Source organism: Neocloeon triangulifer, unplaced genomic scaffold (assembly GCF_031216515.1).
Source record: "Neocloeon triangulifer isolate White Clay Creek 2 clone unplaced genomic scaffold, ASM3121651v1 ptg000015l, whole genome shotgun sequence".
NCBI lineage: Eukaryota > Metazoa > Arthropoda > Insecta > Ephemeroptera > Baetidae > Neocloeon > Neocloeon triangulifer.
This window is the reverse complement of record NW_026775557.1, coordinates 857,931-876,180: the sequence shown is the minus strand read 5'-3', so window position 1 is coordinate 876,180 and position 18,250 is coordinate 857,931. Positions and strand designations below refer to the sequence as shown.

Genomic DNA, 18,250 nt, shown 5'->3' with positions numbered 1-18,250 from the left:
AGCGTCTCGCGATATCACAGACGCATAGTAAAAAGCCGGAGTTTGTAAATTATCGCCGCGGCGGGACGGGCAGACGTAACAACGCTTATTATCATAGCCGCCCCGGCGGAGTTTATGCTTTTATTGCCATTCAACTCAGCCAAATTTCACGCAGAGCAAAAATGAGAATGCGGTAAACACTTCGGTGGCGCGCTTGAATTTCCGGTCTCGTCTTGCCGCGCCCCTGGCTGGCTCAATTTCCTCCCCGAAAAATCCGTGCAGGGCCAATTCAATCGACCGACCGACCGGCCTCAATTTACGACCGTCGCTCTGCTGATCCAATTCTGTGATAAATGAATATGACCGACGGAGGGATGCTGCGTGCGGGTCCGCAGAAAAAATATATAAAAAAATAAAAAGCTCCAAGACGAGGATGGACGGACATGAGAGAAGGTGAAATTTCTCTGCGGTGGTAAAAATAAGCGAAATCGACAACTAGAAATATTTCCTGCTCCTACCTGACCTCTTCATTGATAACGAAATTGCCGAAAATTGGAACAGAAATGCACAATTATTTTTGATTAACTGGGACATTCTGTTAAGTGACAAAAGTTTCCAATGCAATGCAGAAAAACTAAAATTTTACACCAAGCATTAAATTTTATTTTCCTATAATCCTAAAATTCTCATTATTAGAGTAATTTTTAATTTAAATCAAAATCTTCATAAAAGTTGAAATATAACAATTCCATTACTCAATTTTGGTTGCAAAAAATAATGAAAATTTAATAATTAACCTTAATAATGGTACAGAAATAATAAATATAAATGCAATAACGTTTAAAAGGAACAATTGGTGTTTTTGCAAACAAAAGAGCTTCGTAAATATCTTGCATATTAAAAAAATCATCAAACTGTTGTTGGTACTCATGACGTTTTCTGTTTTTCTCGTCTGCTGAAGAAATTTCTCGATTAATTTTTTGCTCCGAGTTGTGCTTCTTGACGGCGCAAAAGCCTTCCATCTCTCAAGTGCAGAGCAAACACAAACAATAAAAATGGCAACGCGGGCGCGCGGGAGGGGGCGGCAATAATCCCAACCGTCACTTTGCGGCTTCCATTGCACTCTAGAATAAAAAGCCAAACAAATCATCGTTTTCTTTTTGCGGTCTCAGATGAAAGCTTTTGAAATTTATGAGAACGCAATCTATGAAATCCGGCAAAAATAATAATTCCACCCTCGTCTCGCCCAGAACCTCTCACTCGTCCAAACAGCCTGATTGATTTTTAACCATCCACAAGATAAAGAAAACGAGACGGCGCCAAACCTTTTTTGGTGGCTCACAAAGAAATTGAGTGGGAGGAGAAATTGGCAAAACCTCATTATGGTGCGAATGTAAAATAAACAGAAGTGAGAAGAAACGTTTCTCGCCTAAAGCACTTATGAAAATGTTCAGAAATAAATCACGAAGGAGCAACGTTTTTCCTCCAAATACAATTTCAACTTTTGAATTTTTTCATCATCTCATTTCCATAGCAACTTAAAATTTTTTCCTGGGACTAAAAATGTTTTGTATTTTCCTCGTAGTTTTCTCAACCCTCTTGAGCCTCACGTCATTATTTCCCTTTCCTGAACACACACTGATTGCTTTTTCACCAAAATGAGTATCGAAAAACTTTTTTACGGTTTTTTTCGCGTCTTATCAGCTCGAATGAATTTATTTGCCCCCATTGACCGGGGTAAAAAGTGATGGGACAGCCACAACATTTGGTCCTGAAATGGTTTGACACGCATTTCGCCTCGGGGAGTGACAAAAAGGAGTCCCTGTCTTTTACGACCGTCCCTAGCTTGCATCCGACCCGACCAAATATTGCACGAAAACACCAAAACGCATAATTCCAACCGGCTACGGAACCTCAAGCAAAAACTCGCCGGCTGACTTTGAGCTTTTTGTTGGCCGTTATCGTTGTTATTGCACCAAACGCATCCTACAACACCGCTTTTACGACTCCATTTCGGGCTTGCCACTTCAATGTGTATTTAAAAGCCATGCAGGCATTCATTTGAATTAATAGCTATGCACGCCAAATCTCGGCTAATGAAGTGCCTTAATGCGTCGTTTGTGAAACGGTCACGGCCTCGTTGTGCGGCAATTTGAAGCGCATTACACGCGATTTGCGTTTTCGAGGGACATTCTCGTGAAAATCAGATTTAATGCACATTAATTTATTTGAGAGAGCTCTTTGTTTATTCTCTGTTCGAAAAGCTTTTAGCGTTTAAATACATTTTGGTTTGTACATAATTAAAATTATATTCACAAAAGTTATTACAATATTTTTCTCCTTAATTTTTTAGTACAAGTAAAATATTGTAATTAATTCAATTTTAAGAATAAAATTTCCAAGCAAATTCAACAAAAACTGACAAAATTGTAGAGCAGGGATTTTCTTTATCATGCAGACACAATAAAGTTGCTCATCTTCATAGGGGAAGCTCGATATTTTTTCATAAAAAAAGAATTTATTATTATTTAATTCAGCAAAGGAGTTGGAACTAGAAGAGATGTTCATGAAAGTAATTAAATTGGCTCGGTCTTTGAGAATAAAAAATGTAATCAAGGAAAACGCCCGGCGTTTCTTCAGGTTTATTTTTATTCAGGAAAATGAACTTTTGAAATTAATGAGCAGGGAAACACTCAATTTTTGAAGAATCTTTTTAATCTTCTTTGTTTAGGATTATATTCCTTGTTTTTTGTAACAACAAAATACACAATACTTTTTTGCTGAAGATCTTTTCATGATATGAAGCACTTGAGAATCACATTGCCATTGACATTCAAATAAAACTCCACAAACAAAGCCTTTTAAAGCATCCAATTAGTAACCGAAAATCCTGTATTATTGGTGTTTCAAAAATTGATTTCCCTCAATTCCAATACTTTCAAAACCAATATTGCTATCGAATTTCCATTCCAATCTGATTAATTTGCCCTTCACTTCTCTCTGGTCGCGAACAAAAATCCCAGAGCTCAAAATGCGCTTGACTGCTCTCATTTCTCATTTTTGGCGCTCTGTCACGTTCCGCAAAAACAAAACATATGCGTGAGCCGATCAGTTTGCTTTTTGGTCCTCTCGCGCTGGCAAATAAAGCGCCCCCGGTGGACCGAAGCACGCCAACGAATTCCCAGTTGTTTGCGTTCGAAATGAGTTTATCTGAGCGGCAAAAATTGGGGCAGAATCGTTTTCCAAAATGGCAAGTCTCGGTGTGAAATATTATTTATTAATCGGCCGAGGGGAACTTTTGGCTCTGCCCTCCGTTTACTCAAATCTCGGGCGTGAGCAACAAAAAGGACGTATAACTTATCCTTGCTCAAACACCATTTTTCATCTCGGCGGCAGATTTTTCGCCGAGTCAGTTCGATGTAAAAAGCTGCTACCAGTTGACCGACCGATCGAGTAAAATTGATAATAATAAAAGTCGAGTGCATCTTTTCTAGCCGAGTCTTATAACCGACCGCCAGACAGCTACTTTTATTTCACTGCACAGAGAGGTGATAAAGTCGCTCACTTTATTTCATCCGACGACTCAGCAGCTCCTCTATATTTAGAGCCGTTCTCGTTATTAAACGATAAATCTCCGACCTAGCTTAAACTTTTTGTGTGAGCTTCTTCGACGTATATAAAGTCTTGAGGTTGTTGTTTTATTTTACGCGTGTTCATGCACGGATTAATTGGAACTGTTATTCCATGGACGAGAGCCAACCCGTTTGTTTGTCGATGCGCTGATTGCCTTTTTACATAGGTACATGAAATTTATGATGTACCTGTGGCCACATTCGGATGTGTGGTTGTTTTGACAGCGGGCCAATTAGATTTGAACATATTTCCATCACAGCATTCTATTGTAGGTGATAAATGAGTGTGATTTATAGTAAAATTGATCTACTATCAGAAAGAATAATGATATTGCTAGAAATATAATAATTATGAGAAATACCAACTGTAATACTGATTATCTGTTGAAATAATAAGTATTAAGAGAGTGCATGAATCATTTAATAAGCAAATATAATAATATTTATATTTAAAAAAGATTATTTTAAGTCTGTATTGCTTATAATATATTTTCAGAGAATTGGAAAAACAATATAAATTAAATAATAAAATATAGCATTAATGTAATTATAAATTAAAATTTATTTAAATAGAATAAAGCTAAATTTTTATGCTTGAAAATATTATTTTAATATATGTTTAAGTAATTAATAACTAAAAATTGAAACACCTTTTCCTCTCAACCCTATTTGCTCTTTTTACTATAAATTTTTATTATTTTCTCGTGAAGACCGTGGCCATTTTTGCCCGCGGTCAAGGGATGAAAACGGGCCGTATCCAATTTCCGATCGAGAGACGTCCCCTGCCTGAATACCCACATTAGCCCCTTTCAAAACACAATGCTGCATGATGATGGCGAGCAGCCAAGCCCAAATTGCCAGGCGAATAATATCATCTGCATCTGAAATCCCTGCCTGCGCCTGCATTGTTCTACAATAATGGCAACTGCATCGCGAAATGAAACGCTCTTATTAACCGGAAAAGCTCGTTGGAAACAATGACGCCGACCATTAGAGGCGAATATAGCTTTTCTCCGAATGCTTCGAGGGGCAGTTATAAAAGGCAAAACAATCGGCAGCGGGCACGTATCGGCAGTTCCATTTTATGCGTGCCGGAAATTTTTATATTATGCATTTGCCGACGCACGAGAAAAAGTCCCTCTCTCGAAAAGCGCCCCAAATGAATATTTATCGCGGCGCAGGCAGAGACTGCCGAGGGCGAAATTTCTGGAATTATGACGGCACTTTCTACAAAATGTCTCTTTCTCTCTTGTTCGCAGCGTCGAGAATTCGCTACGAGATCACCAGCGGTAACATAGGCGGCGCTTTCGCGGTGAAGAACATGACAGGTGCCATCTACGTCGCAGGTGCGCTCGACTACGAGACCAGGAAGAGGGTGAGTACCGAGCAAAAATTTATTACTGCCGACGACGTGCGCCGTAATACGTTCGTCGTCTTAACGGTTTCTTGAAGGGCCCGCCGAGGCAAAGTGGAAAAATGAATGCAAGCGAGCAAAAGCCCAAAAGCATTTTCTTGTTTATTAAATTTTATTAAGCACAAAAAGGTCATATTAAACAAAAATTAACTTTCTCTAGTTTTTTCCACTTTCTCTCATAGATGCCCTAGGTGGAGCGGAAACTTTTCTTTCCTAGGAATAAATTGATTAATTCATAAAGTTTTTTCATTGAACTTAAAAAAAAAATTTAATTTTCATTACATTTCAAGATGCAAAAAATAATTTAGTTGTAAAATGTCTTTATCAATTGTTTACTTTTACTTCAAAAAAGGAAAATTATTAATTCAAGACATTCCTTTTTTTCTTTTTTATTCACTTACAAAAACGAAATCTGGCATCAGGAATCGCGCACGTCGATGAACTGCATTTAAATAAAGCTCCTGTCGCCTTCTTGATACCTTTGCCAATTTATTCCGAGACAGAAAGAGAAAGTTTCCAATCGCCGAAAGAATTGTCTTTTTTTCTCTCTCTCTCTTTATTCCAGCAGGTGATCTTTCCTTCTTCTGCAGACAGAGCCTCCGTAGATTTTAACCCTATTTCCAACAGTATCTTTTTGCCGTCTTTTCTCTTCCAGGACGAAGACGCTGTCCAACAAATCCCGGTCGGCAAATTGAGTTGGAGAGCAGACAGTCCTTCCTACTTTTTTCCTCCCTTTGAAATTTTTATGCTCCGTCGGCCGAAAGCTGATTACCCTTGCTCCGACTGATTAAAAATAACGCGATTCTATTTCGCTGTGGAAATGACAGCGAATTTTTTGCGGGCCAACTCGCCCGTCACAAATGCACGCCTTCTAATCTTGCGCCATTGTTATGACGTTTACACTTTGAACCCTAAAAAATGTGTATAAACGCATACCTGCGGAACAAAAATCCCCGTTTCAGCAATTTTCGCGCCCATTGGAGCGGCTAATCGATTGCACAGCAGCGACCTTCCCGCGAGTTTCCATTTTGCACAATTAGCGGAATTGGCAGTACAGGGCAATTTAAAGTTTGTTTCGAGATAAATTATTGGCATTATCAGCTGACACTTGCATTAACTGTAAAAGTTGTTAGTTGAGAAGAAGTCGAGAAACAAGGAAGATTCTCAATTAACCTACATTTTGTGCCGGAGTTTTTTTTTAGTATTTTTTAAAATGACGAAAACTTTTTCTATCAGTTGTGGCTCTCGAGACTAACAATATAAGGAAGCTCAATTAAGCGCTTGTTAAAAATATTGGAGATATTCACATGCTAAGTTATTACTAGCGTGAAAAAAACATAATATAGCTCAGCAGATCGATAATAATAAACAGATTTTATAAAAAAAAAAATGTTGAAACCCAATGAATCTTGCTATATTTCCAGCAAAATCAGTGAAATAAAATTTTTTTTATGCGATAGTTTTTAATTTTATATATACTTAATTCATTATAATTGGGAATTTTCAAGTGCAAAGTTCACTTACAGGAATTTTTGGTACTAACTTAAAATAATGAAATAATATAAAAAATATCAAAATAATAATATTAATGAACAATAATTTTAAGGAAATAATTTTTAGTCCACAGAGCTGCCTTTCACGCTGCTGAAAAAAAATTTCATTAGGCTTCAACTGTTTTTATTCATATCGATCTGAGACAAGTTTGATTTTTTTTTCAAGCATCTTCTATACTTGCTTTCCGCGTCACTGATTTTTGATCAGCCGCTTATCCCACAGCACGCTCTTTTCTCTCGGCTCGTTCGACACCGTTTTCCGGGGCGGCATGCACGGAAAACTCGCGCATCACTGCTCACTCCGCTTGAGGGCTGATTTATTCCTCGGCGGAACATCAGCCAAGAGGGACAACACTACTGTCCGCTCGCTTTTTTGTCAGCCGGACTGTGACAAATTCAAGTGTAGTAGAAAATCCAGTCACTTTTTCCACCACTTGAGCTTCTCTCCAGCCGGTTTGGTTGTCGAAAACGCAAGTGTCTGCGCGCTCGACATCCGTCTTGCTTAAACTCGCTCCGAATAAAATCCCATATCGCCTCACGCGCGCGGCTGCGGCCCGGACGAAAGTGATCTCTTTTTCTCTCCGAGCTACTTTTGTTCCCGCGGGCCTAAACGTGACCGAGTTCTTGAACAGGAGCTTTCCTGAATTTTTAAAGCCATCGTACCGTGCAAAACCGACTGTTTATTAATTTAACACGTTATCGGAGGTGACAACAGGAGGGCAAAAAAATGGCGCTGCGGGAGATAAACTCGAGAATTCGACAGCCGATAATCGATAATCTTGAGAGAGTGACGGTGGTGTCTATTTAATGAGCTCTTGCCAAGACCTGATGAAGATGAGCAGCGTCGCCTGCCAATAACCGTCGCCGCGGGCGCACCTGCGAAATTCGGCTGCTGAATATTCATCGCGCGTTTTGTGCCTTTGTAGGCGGAGCTGAGTGAGGTTTTGCCGTGCAAACACAAATGCGGTATATTGAACTAATGGGTCTCGTTCAAGCTCAAACATATTGGAGGAAAAAATCACTTTATCTTCCACCAATTTTAGATTTAGAAAATTGTTCAATAATTCCAATAATTCATATTATTCAAAATTCTCTATTCTGATTATTTTAATTTAAAAGGTTCACTTGAAGAATAAATTTTCAATTCAGTAAAACAGGAAATACACAGTTTTTATTTGTTTTAATCTCCAAATTATTTATTTTTCACCGCAACTGCTCTGAAAACTTTAAAAGTTTTTAAACTTTAACAAATCGCCCACGAGATTTTTTCATCTTCCGCGAAGCAATTGAGCTCAAATATTTGTATTTTATTTAGCAAATCTTCACAAAAAGTTCACTCTCGCAGATGAGCCTTTCGTGGAAGAGAAAAACATGCGGAGAGAGATGGTTTCAGAAGTAGCTCTTGCTTGTTTATTATTCTTGGCGCAAAAAAATGAGCTTCAAAAAAGATGCAGAAAAATACCCAGGGCGTTGCTGTTTAGTTAGCCAAGTTTCTTTCAACTTGCAACGCCGAGTCAACCATTTGCTCATTATTTTTCCAGCAGGCCGCACTCTGAGCAACTTGTTTAATTACCATTTTTTCCTGCGAGTGCCCATTGTTCGGTCATTACGCAGAAGAGTGCATTTCTCGCCGGACGGACTAATCATTTCTCAGCTCCCTAAGGACCCGACGCACAATTTGTCAGGACAGCGAGACAGATGGAAAACAGCACATTTTTTTTCTCTCTCACGCGAGATGGAAATTCGCTTATATTCCGTACGTCAGCCGCCGCTTTTATCCCGGGGGCGCGTGATTGATTAAAATATATTCGCGGAGTGGTTTTCTTTTTTCCCCACGGCGTAGACACTTTATTGAATTTTTCGCCTCGGCGCGGCCACAAGTTATCTAGGAGGCCTGCTTTCATTTTTCACGCGAGGAGATTTCCTATAAATTTATATTCCTCGGCGTCAAAAGGTCAAAACGTGCTGATATTGGGAATGGTAATCAATCAATCACAGAATTGATAGGAGCAAATTCATCCAAATAGTTATATTTGCAGCTCGAAAAAATTACATAATAAGTTTACGCTTTTGAGCCTCCCTTATTTGTTTTGGCCGCTGTTTTTTCTAAAGTTTCATTTTGTGTCTGAGCGTCTCTGGTTTCTTTTTGCACCACTGGCGGTTGTACTGTCTAAAAATAAAAAAAATAATGAATTCAAACATTTTTAAATAATTCACTTACTGCCCACTGTTCGGGATTAACTTGTCCACCATAAATCACAATTCCACGCACTCTCATTGGGCAAGGCACGCCAGATTTTTGGATGATCTACATAAATAATTTATAACTTTATTTTATTATTTCAAGCAGAATTTAAAAAAAAAATAATAATAATAATTGTCTACGTACGTGAATGGTTCCAATTCCGAATAAAATAATTAGAAAGAATAGTTCATAGGGCAGAAGAAGGACCCACCACTTCTGTCCTGCAAAACCACCAGCCACGCCAAAAAACAAAACCGCCGAGACCAATGACATGATGACGAAAAAAATTAGACCAAGGAAGATTACAACCCTCTTGGCAAGAATGTATCCAGATTCTGAAATTATACATTCTCAAAATTTAATGTTAAAAAATTAGTACTTTTCAAACCTGGATTCGCCGGGTCTAGTCTGTCAATCCCTAAATGGACTTTGCAACATTTGCACATATCGCCCTTGCACATTGTAGAGAATCATCCGATTTTTTTCCAATTTTCAGCCAACGATCTATTTGGCTTTTGTGGCGTGGAAATAACTAAAGCTCACAAAGTACTGCTGGTCGATGGTCGCTTAATGGACGCAAAGCTCGACGATAATGATCTGGTTTCGCGCGCATGACACCACCAGACGGCCTCGCATGCCCTTTTTTCCACCCCGCCAACAGGCATGTAATGACAGCAACAGTCGCTTTTTTATATTGGTTTAGAGAAATCCATTTCTCGTTCCTAGATAAAAATAAAAGTTCGGAGTGGAAAAGTATTCTACAACTTCAACCGCAGAAGATCGAATATCCGAACGATTGAAAACGAAACTCGAAAGCTTTTTCCAATTACTCTGTCGCGGCTTTTTGCGTTCAACCGCAAAAGTGCATTATTCGCTGCACTCGCAGGCAGGATTTCTCTTTGACTTCTTTGAAAGTGCACAGATGCTCTTGTTACATTCTCGGAGGATTTCCCGTCCGAAGAGTGGCCCGAGTCGTAATGCGCTTAGCAAGTTTGTAATTTACTTGTTTAGCCGGGCACCTGACTGCTTCTTAAGTCTTCATTACAACTACTAATTTCCTCGGCGAAACAACTCCCAAACAACAGTGCCAGGAAATCCTATCCGCGCTCCATTCCTCTCTCGTCTCGGGAAAGCAAGAATCAGCTTTCGGCCGTGTTGAATATTTAACAAATTTCCTTTCAGCTTTTCAAGGATTTTCGCATGTTTTTGACGTTGGAAAAAAAATACTTTTTTAACGTGAAAAAAATATTCCCGTGCAGTACGAGTTGCGCCTGACCGCGTCGGACAACTTGAAGGAAAACCACACTACCGTGGTGATTCATGTAAAGGACGTCAACGACAACCCGCCTGTCTTTGAACGGCCGACCTACCGCACGCAGATCACTGAGGAGGACGACCGGAATCTGCCCAAGCGCGTGCTGCAGGTGCTGACCAAGCCGCTGTCGATTTTTTTCTTAAATTTTGCCTACTGATTGTTTTTTATTTATATATAATTTCCTCACTTTTTCAGTTTCCAGCACGAAGTTTTGCGATTTCTTATTATGATTTAACCCTTTGAATTGATTTGTTTGTGCATGAAATTTTGATCTCATTAATTTGTTGATTTGATTTTTTTGTTTCTTTTGTTCCTTTTGCCTGCATGAGCAGTATGAGTTGCGTCTCGTTGCCGGAGATGGTCGTAACGAGAACGAAACTGTTGTGGTTATCCATGTTAACGACAAGAATGACCTACCCCCTGTATTCAATCATCCCATGTACGAGGCAACCCTCGAGGAGGAGTCGCAAGGCCCCTTTCCTATAAACCTGCTCCAGGTGATTTTTTTTCCTCACGCTAAACCTCTTCTATTCAAAAACTACCTAAATTTTAAAAATTCAGTCATAATTCTGAATCCTTGAATAATAGTATTTAATTAATTGACTTTAAAAATTCATTTAGAGTAAGATTTTGCAATAAAAACAATTAAAGTCAATTATAAAAAAGTAAATTGGTTATTTTCCTATTTGTAGATTATTAAATTAGAAATAATTAACATGTAATTTCTGATGTTTTTTTTAAAAAAGCTCAATTTTATACTTTTTTAATCCGGCAAGAATTTTAAGATTTTGGTAATTTTTACATTCCTTTTGACGCCAGATTTGTAAGGTAGCCAATAACAGTGGAACGAAACATTTCTGAAAAACAATCAAATCTTCAAAGTTAGACACTTTGAAAGACGACATAAAAATAAATTGTATTTTTTTTTTCTTTAGTCTTTCTTTAAACAAGGAAGAGCATTTCTATAAAATGCTCTTATAACTTTCAAGAACCTACCCTTTTTGAACTATACAAATTCAGATTCACAAAAAAAAACTGTTACTTTCCTTTTCTTATTCATGAATAATTCAGATTTTTGTCCCGTTCGCTCTTTTTCCTTTGAGTCGCAAAGTCTTTCTTCTAATCCCATTCAACGAAAGCAAAATCTGACGAAGTAAACAAATCCACGTGAAAAGTTGGCAACATTAATCTAGAACCCCTTTTGAAACGACTCGCAGTAAAAAATCGCACGAAATTTTCAACACATCAAAAACAAGAGATCCTTTCTAAAACGTCCAAAACTTTACCAAGCAAGTCTCTTTGAAGCGACATACACGAGAGGAAAGTTGCCGTTTTTCCCAAACTTTGTTTTTGGCTCCACCCAAGCCGTCGGGAAAATTTTAGCCCGGGAGAACTTGCACTTGATCGGAAGATTAATTCGGCTGCCCCTCGACGCCCTCCCTGGTAAAATTGGCCTTACCGCAAGATCGTTATTGATCTGATTTTTTCCTCATCAGTTTTGCTTTCGATTCATTTTGCATGCAATTGCCCTCAACCAGATTCATTGATTATTCAAATGCACCGCAAATAACCGCATAGAGATGCACCACACGTGTAGATGAGTTTGTCGAAATCTAATTATTTGCTGCTGCGCACATGTCAGCAAGCACATGCAACGCTATTTGAATTTGAATTTTAAATTAACCTCAGGTTTGACAAGTACCTATAGACAGTTAAATTAATTCACCTCACTATTAAATAGTTAAAATCCAGTTAGAATTTATCTTAATTAATTATTTATTCAAATCTGTTCATTTTTATTGTTTCATTTTTTGTTTAAAAATTGGTGCAAATTTAACTAAATTTTCAAACAAATACTTTAGAGAAAAATCGTCAAAAACCTTGCTTAAAATTTGATTGAATTTCTTAAAATTTAAAATAATGGATGGTAATTTTTATTTAAATAGACGATTTTTCTCTTCCTGAACTTTAAAGCAAGCTCGCAAATTTACTAATTCCGAAAATTTTGCACCACTCAAATTAGGTAACTGCCACTGACGGTGACAAGGACAGACCGCAGCAGATCGTCTACTTCCTCACTGGCCAAGGTATCGACCCGGACAACCCGGCCAACAGCAAATTCGATATCAACAGGACGACAGGCGAAATATTCGTGCTCAAGGTAGGAAAAATTTCGCAAAGCCTTCGTATATGGAGTGGGATTTTTTTTATTCTCTCCCCTTTTTTTTCGGGTGCCTTCCTCTTTGCTGCTTTCACTTATTTATGTGCGGAAAAAACAGGCGCACTGCTGACATTGAGACGGGTTGTTCTTCTTTCTAAAAGGCCAACTCTAGAAGGGGCGATTTTTTGCACGTCTTCAAACATTCAAGGAGAAAAATTCGCCAAGAGCAAACGTCGCGCTCGCTTAGTTAATAATAAAAATTTCTGCTGTCTGCAGTTAATTATGTGCTCGCTCGCGCCAGAAGAAACAAAACGTCCGTGAGAAAAAGAAGCGAAAGAAAAAAGTTTATTATTTACCGAGGGTTTTCCTTTTCTCCTCAAACGCGCTCGCCTCCCTTAATGACTGCCATAAATTCTGACTTGCCTCTTTAATTAACCTTTTCATCAAGTTCCTCCTCCTCGCTATTAATTAAGTGGAAGTTGCTTCTTCAAAGCCCGATATTTTTGTATTCTCAGTTCTCAGTCTATGCTTTAAAATAACTTTTTTACGGAGGCTACAAAATTTGTGACGAAAGTAACAATATTTACCTTTATTTAAAGATTAAAAAAAAAAAAACGGTAACAAAATTATAATTTACAATTTTTGGCTAAAATTTTGTGTAAATAATAAGAAACTAAAGTTAATTGATGCATTTTTGTTGCCACTACAAGTTAAAAAAAATGAATTTGTAGAAATTAAATAAATAAATCCAATTTGTTTATATACCAGAATCAAAAAGTACAAATTTAAAGTAGATTCATAGGGTAATTCAATTGCTCATTATTTCTCCCTCGTTCGAATTTGATTAGTCTGATTGCGAGTGCTGCATTTTAATGATGCAAGTACGCAACAGTGTCCTCTCCAAGGCGGCAGAGTTCAAAGCAATCTCGCCATGATTATGTATATATGAACTGAATTGCACACGAGTGCATTCTGTAATTGAAAAGTGGATTATGCCCCGTGGTTACATCGGCATTGTCTCTCGCCAGTATGGAAAATCGCGTCAGTGCGCTCGGCCGGCGCTGCAACAAAGCCGAGCCCTGGACGCACCGCAGCCCAGCCGCGCGCCCACTGTCAATATTGTCCTCCGCCGACACGCCGCTAATTTTCGCCCCACGCTACTTCGTTTGCCGAAAACATCCGCTGGGAGCCACTTTTTTAAATGGCGTTGGAGTTGGTTCAAAACGGTCCACAGGAAAAAGTTGCGGGAAATTTGACAAGGGTCCACCTGGAATTATATGTGAAAAACAAGAGGGGTGGGCCGGAAAGTTTGAAATAAAAGTTGGACCTTTGCCTGGGCATACGTAGTGCACGTTCAAAAATATTTTGTGATGTTTTTTAATTTAATCAAAATTTATGTAAACAAAAAACCAAACAATTTTTTTAACTTTTTGTCTTTATTTTTTCACGTTATCTTAAATTTTAAACTGGAATTCAATTAATGTAAAATCTAATGAATCTGTTTTAATGGTTGATTTTTTTTATATTTCATTAATACACTGCGATGCAAGTTTAATTCTTTTTTAATTTGAGGCACTCGGTAAAGTTTGAAAGCCAGCAAACTTTCCCCATCAATCAGATGGGAGAGCTGAAAGTTCAATATTAGTTCATTTGCAAATAGCATAACTGAAATTAATTTCGGCGCCTGCGGCTTCCGCGGTCGTGCATTCGTTTGGCCATCGGTCGACGTGATTCGTTTCATCGCCGGCTTTAATCAACAGGCAAGCATCACGAAATATAGCACTTTGCAAACTCGCAATCAGCGCCCGGTAATGCCCCAATCAAGAAGTAATCCCTCTTTGGCCCCGATTTGCATCGAGCATGTTCTAGTTGCGCTCTCCGCAGGCCTGACCGCACTCCACTTCTCGTGCGTAATGGAAGGCAAACAAGGCAGTCGCCAAAATAACGCCTGCTTTTGGCTCCAACGAGAGCCGGCCCGGAATAATAATAATAATAATTCAGCGTCGGAGCGTAATTAAACTCTCTCGCAAGGAGAGAAAGCCGAGGGGCGGAGAAACGGGGAGCAAAAGCCTTCTCTCTTTGGCTCGCGATTAATGGGCCTTTGTGCGGGCGGCGTATTTGTTAGAGATGGAACTGGCTAGAGAAGCAGCAACAATAAAAAATTCTGCCACAGGCACACGTAGAGCTCCGAGCGCGGCCCATTAACGCTGCAAGATGCGCCTCTTAACAACATCCGCTTGACCTCCAACGCACAAAACCCTCGCTCCAAGTTTCTCTCTGAGAGAATCAAGAATTTCCGTTCCATTTAGGAAATTAAAAAGTTCAAAGTAAAAAAGTTATTTTGAAGCAGAATTTACTCACCATATTTTTTCACGTTGCTTTCAATTATTGAAAAATGGCAGTTTCTTTATGGGTTTTTTTTGTGTTCTCTTGTTGATAGGAAATTTTTTTAACAATTTGTTAATTCGACTCAAGCAAAATTAAAATTTAAGATTTTCTATTAAAAATCGCTGCAGCCCAATTACGAAATGTTTTTTTTTTTCTTATGAACAAAATCCTATCTTCCTCTTGTTCAAATTTCAAATTATTTTTGTATCGTCTGAGAAGAATAGAATAATTCATAATTAAAATGACGAGTCTAAAAAATCATTGAGGAACTGCCGCTTTTCAATTTTTTCTTTCTTGTACGAATGTGGTTTTGAATTGGTAGAGAAAAATTTACTCAATCTATTGAAAAAGGCGTAAGTTTTGGTAAACTGTAATTTTGATCAGAGGTCCTTTTCCTCCTGAAATAATTGTTATTCTTGCAATTTAATCATCAAATAATTCACGAAAAAAAACTTCAATCATCAAAATCGCCTTTGTGGCATTACAAGCATTTTTGCATTTTGGTTTGTTTGAACGCCAACGCCGATCCGCTGCCTTTTACGATCCATAATTGAGCAAAGTGTTCGGCATTTCAGCAACATTCCTCTTTTCTCTGGGCTCGCGGCAATGGCGGTGTTCCTCGCCCATTCCAATTACACTCTGTCGTCGAAGTAAAAAGAGGATGTTGCAAATTCCGCCTACTCAAGTGCGCATGTTCTTTTTCTGGCTGGCAAAACTTTCGGCGGTGCTCAAATAATTAAATTTGTAGGCAGCTCTCTGGCGCTGTCATCTCTCTTTGCAGCCCGTTTCATATGAAAAAAAAATAAACAAACACTTTACGACCACCGCGCGATAAAAAAGGAAATGGCGCGGTGGCGGTTTAATTAAAAAACAGGCCCACCCGGGTGTAAATGCGGGACACTTGTGGCAATGCAGAGCTCTAACTAAGCACTTGTCAAAATCGCATACAAATGTGTCATTTTAAAAGAATTATATTTTAGTAAGTTTTTAACTTTAAAAATATTTAAGAAAATTTTGGTGTTGATTCATGGTGATTTGAATTTAAGGCTTTTCCTAGTTGGGTTTTGTTAGCTGTTTTTTGTTTAGGAAAAAACAATTATCCTGCTCTGCATCTGTCGGCTGCTTTTTCGTGTAAAAATGTAAACTACAAACAATTGTTCAAAATAAATAAATAAATATAATTAAAGAATAATATTTTTTTAAAGAATGATTTTTGTACTAATTCTTATCAAAATGATTTCAGTTACATGCAGAGCATGATATTGAGTTTTTTCTTAAACAGCATACAAAATCCATGGAGGAAAAGCCAATTTTAAATTCAAATCAACATTTAAATAAATACATATTTGAATATGAACAAGGAAGTTGCTTTTATGTTGCTCCTTTCCCTCTCATCCAAAATTTAAACTCTTTGCTAATCACATTAATGGACTTGAACAGCTCAGAAAGAGTGAAGGTTTGACTGTATAAATCTTTGCGTGGGCGAAACTAACACAGGCCAAAACTTCAATTCGCCTTGAAACGAGTAGCGCGAACCTCCCTCCATTGAGTCGGAAGGGCGAGATAAGCCCTCTTTTGTAAAACTCGTGCTTCTCTATTGAAAAACTTTTGCCGAAATTGTGATTCGCCGCACGCTCGCAATCCCTGTTAATAATTTCCTCGATGGACTACTTTTTTAAAATTTGCAAACTTTTCGCTCCATTAACCAACGAACAGTGCCAACTTTCCTCCACGCGCACGAGAAATTTTTGTCCTTTTTCCCCAAAAATTATTGCAGCATTGATTTTATTCCTAAACAGCAATACCGCACATTTTTCCTCGTAAAAACTTCACATCGAACGTGTTTTTTGCCAGTGTTAAAAAAAAACACATTCGTACAGTTCATACACGTAAAAATTCATGTGCAACTTTTCAGTATAAAGATCGATGCAATCATTCGCAAGCAAGTGCCTTCTGAAAAATGAGTATTGCATGAATTAATTTGCATTCAGAGAATTTCCTATTGAGGGGCATGCTCGGTGACGTTTTTCCAATTAGCCTACACATTATGTAGTTTCATGTCTATTAATATTTTTGCGTTTCATTGCAAACCCTTAGAGAAAATAAGTTGGCTTTACTTTATTTCCATAATTTAAAAATGCAATGTTGATGAAAGGAAATATTTTTATTCAATGTTTTGCTGTAGTTGTGCTTCAATCATGATTGGTTAATAATGTCATAACTCATAACTAATATCTTAACTTAAACACAGTATTAAATGATTTTATAAATTTTTATAATACATTTTCACGCATTATAAGATTAATTTTTAAAATAAAATTATTAATTTTTCAAACCCAGCCTTTTTATAAATTTTGAACATAATTATACTGCTCTTACACTTTGAAGTATTTTACCTTTTAAGGTTCAAGATAAAAATTCTTACCTTAATAATTATTTTGCAGCTAATTATTAAATCGAAACTAATTATCGTCGACTTACCTTTGTTCATTTGTAAAAATATTTTACAGTAAATGACAATGAGTGGTGGGCTTCAAGTACTTAAATAATAATTTTATTACTATTGTTGCTATTTAATCTTCACAAATCAAGAAGCAAGTCAAAAAATTAAAATAAGCAAATTACATTATTTTAAAAAATTCTTCCCTAGGAAGGAAATAAATATTATTACTCTCTCTATACTATTATTTATTTGACATTTTATTTTTTTATTTTTGCAAAAGTAAGCAGTTTTCCGCCTGGTCCATTTTCATGTAGGTCGTTCACAAGGCAATAAATCAGGCTTTTTGTCGCGGCGAGGCCGAATCGACTTGCAGTTCCGCGGGTTAATTTGATTCCGAGCTAAATTGCAAGAAGTCCCGGTCGTGAGGGAACACATAACTCTGGCAAGCGCCTCAAATAAATCGCTGGCTGGCTGCTTACGGTTATTTTTTGTCATTATTTCGCGTTATTTGCACAGTCGGAAGGCAGCGTCATTTGCTTGCCGCCGCCGCCGCTCCAGGCAATAAATTGCGCCAATCGCAAACGTCCAATATTTCTCATCCGTTGGCATATTTCTGCAAAAAAAAGGACCAGGCATGCCGCACAAACATAATTTATCCGCACAATTTGCATTTTTACGCAGTTTTAAACAAGGAGTATACTTTCTTTCTCCTGACTTTCCTTTTTTGCTGTGGTTTGTCGTCGTGCTCGTTATTGTTAACGGAGCAGAGAAGCAGCTCGGAGCTCTTTTCCAGACGAGCGCGATTTACGGCTGGTCCGAGCAGCAGCTGCATTTTCCACCCATAAATCGGCTAGGCCCGCTCGAAAATCAAAGCAGAGAGCTGGCCGCGGAAAGCTCTCAGCGTGATTTGGAGCGCGGCCAGAAATTTGTGTGGAAAATTAGCAGATTTGTTCGCTCTGCACAAAAAATGGTATTTTTTAGGCCCAAAGAACTCGCAAAAAAATCCACTACAAATAATTATTATGTTGAGAATTTTTAATTGATTACGTAGATTAACGTAACTTTTAAAAAATCATTGTCTTTTATAATTAAAATACAAACCCGAAATCTTTATTCTTTT

At 37.9% G+C, this 18,250-nt stretch overlaps 1 protein-coding gene across 10 annotated transcripts in view; it reads left to right on the top strand.

Annotated features, from left to right (window-relative positions):
* Nucleotides 1-18,250, top strand: part of LOC132202729 (neural-cadherin) — a 199,474-nt gene that overhangs the window by 164,186 nt on the left and 17,038 nt on the right. For 6 of the 10 annotated variants that reach the window (XM_059629845.1, XM_059629840.1, XM_059629836.1 and 3 more), the window contains 3 exons: nt 4,871-4,986; nt 10,083-10,247; nt 12,162-12,299. In XM_059629845.1, coding sequence (XP_059485828.1) covers nt 4,871-4,986; nt 10,083-10,247; nt 12,162-12,299 — 419 coding nt within the window. Of the gene's footprint in view, nt 1-4,870; nt 4,987-10,082; nt 10,248-10,470; nt 10,636-12,161; nt 12,300-18,250 lie in introns of all 10 variants that reach the window. The other 4 variants (XM_059629843.1, XM_059629839.1, XM_059629844.1 and 1 more) reach the window with 1 other exon arrangement.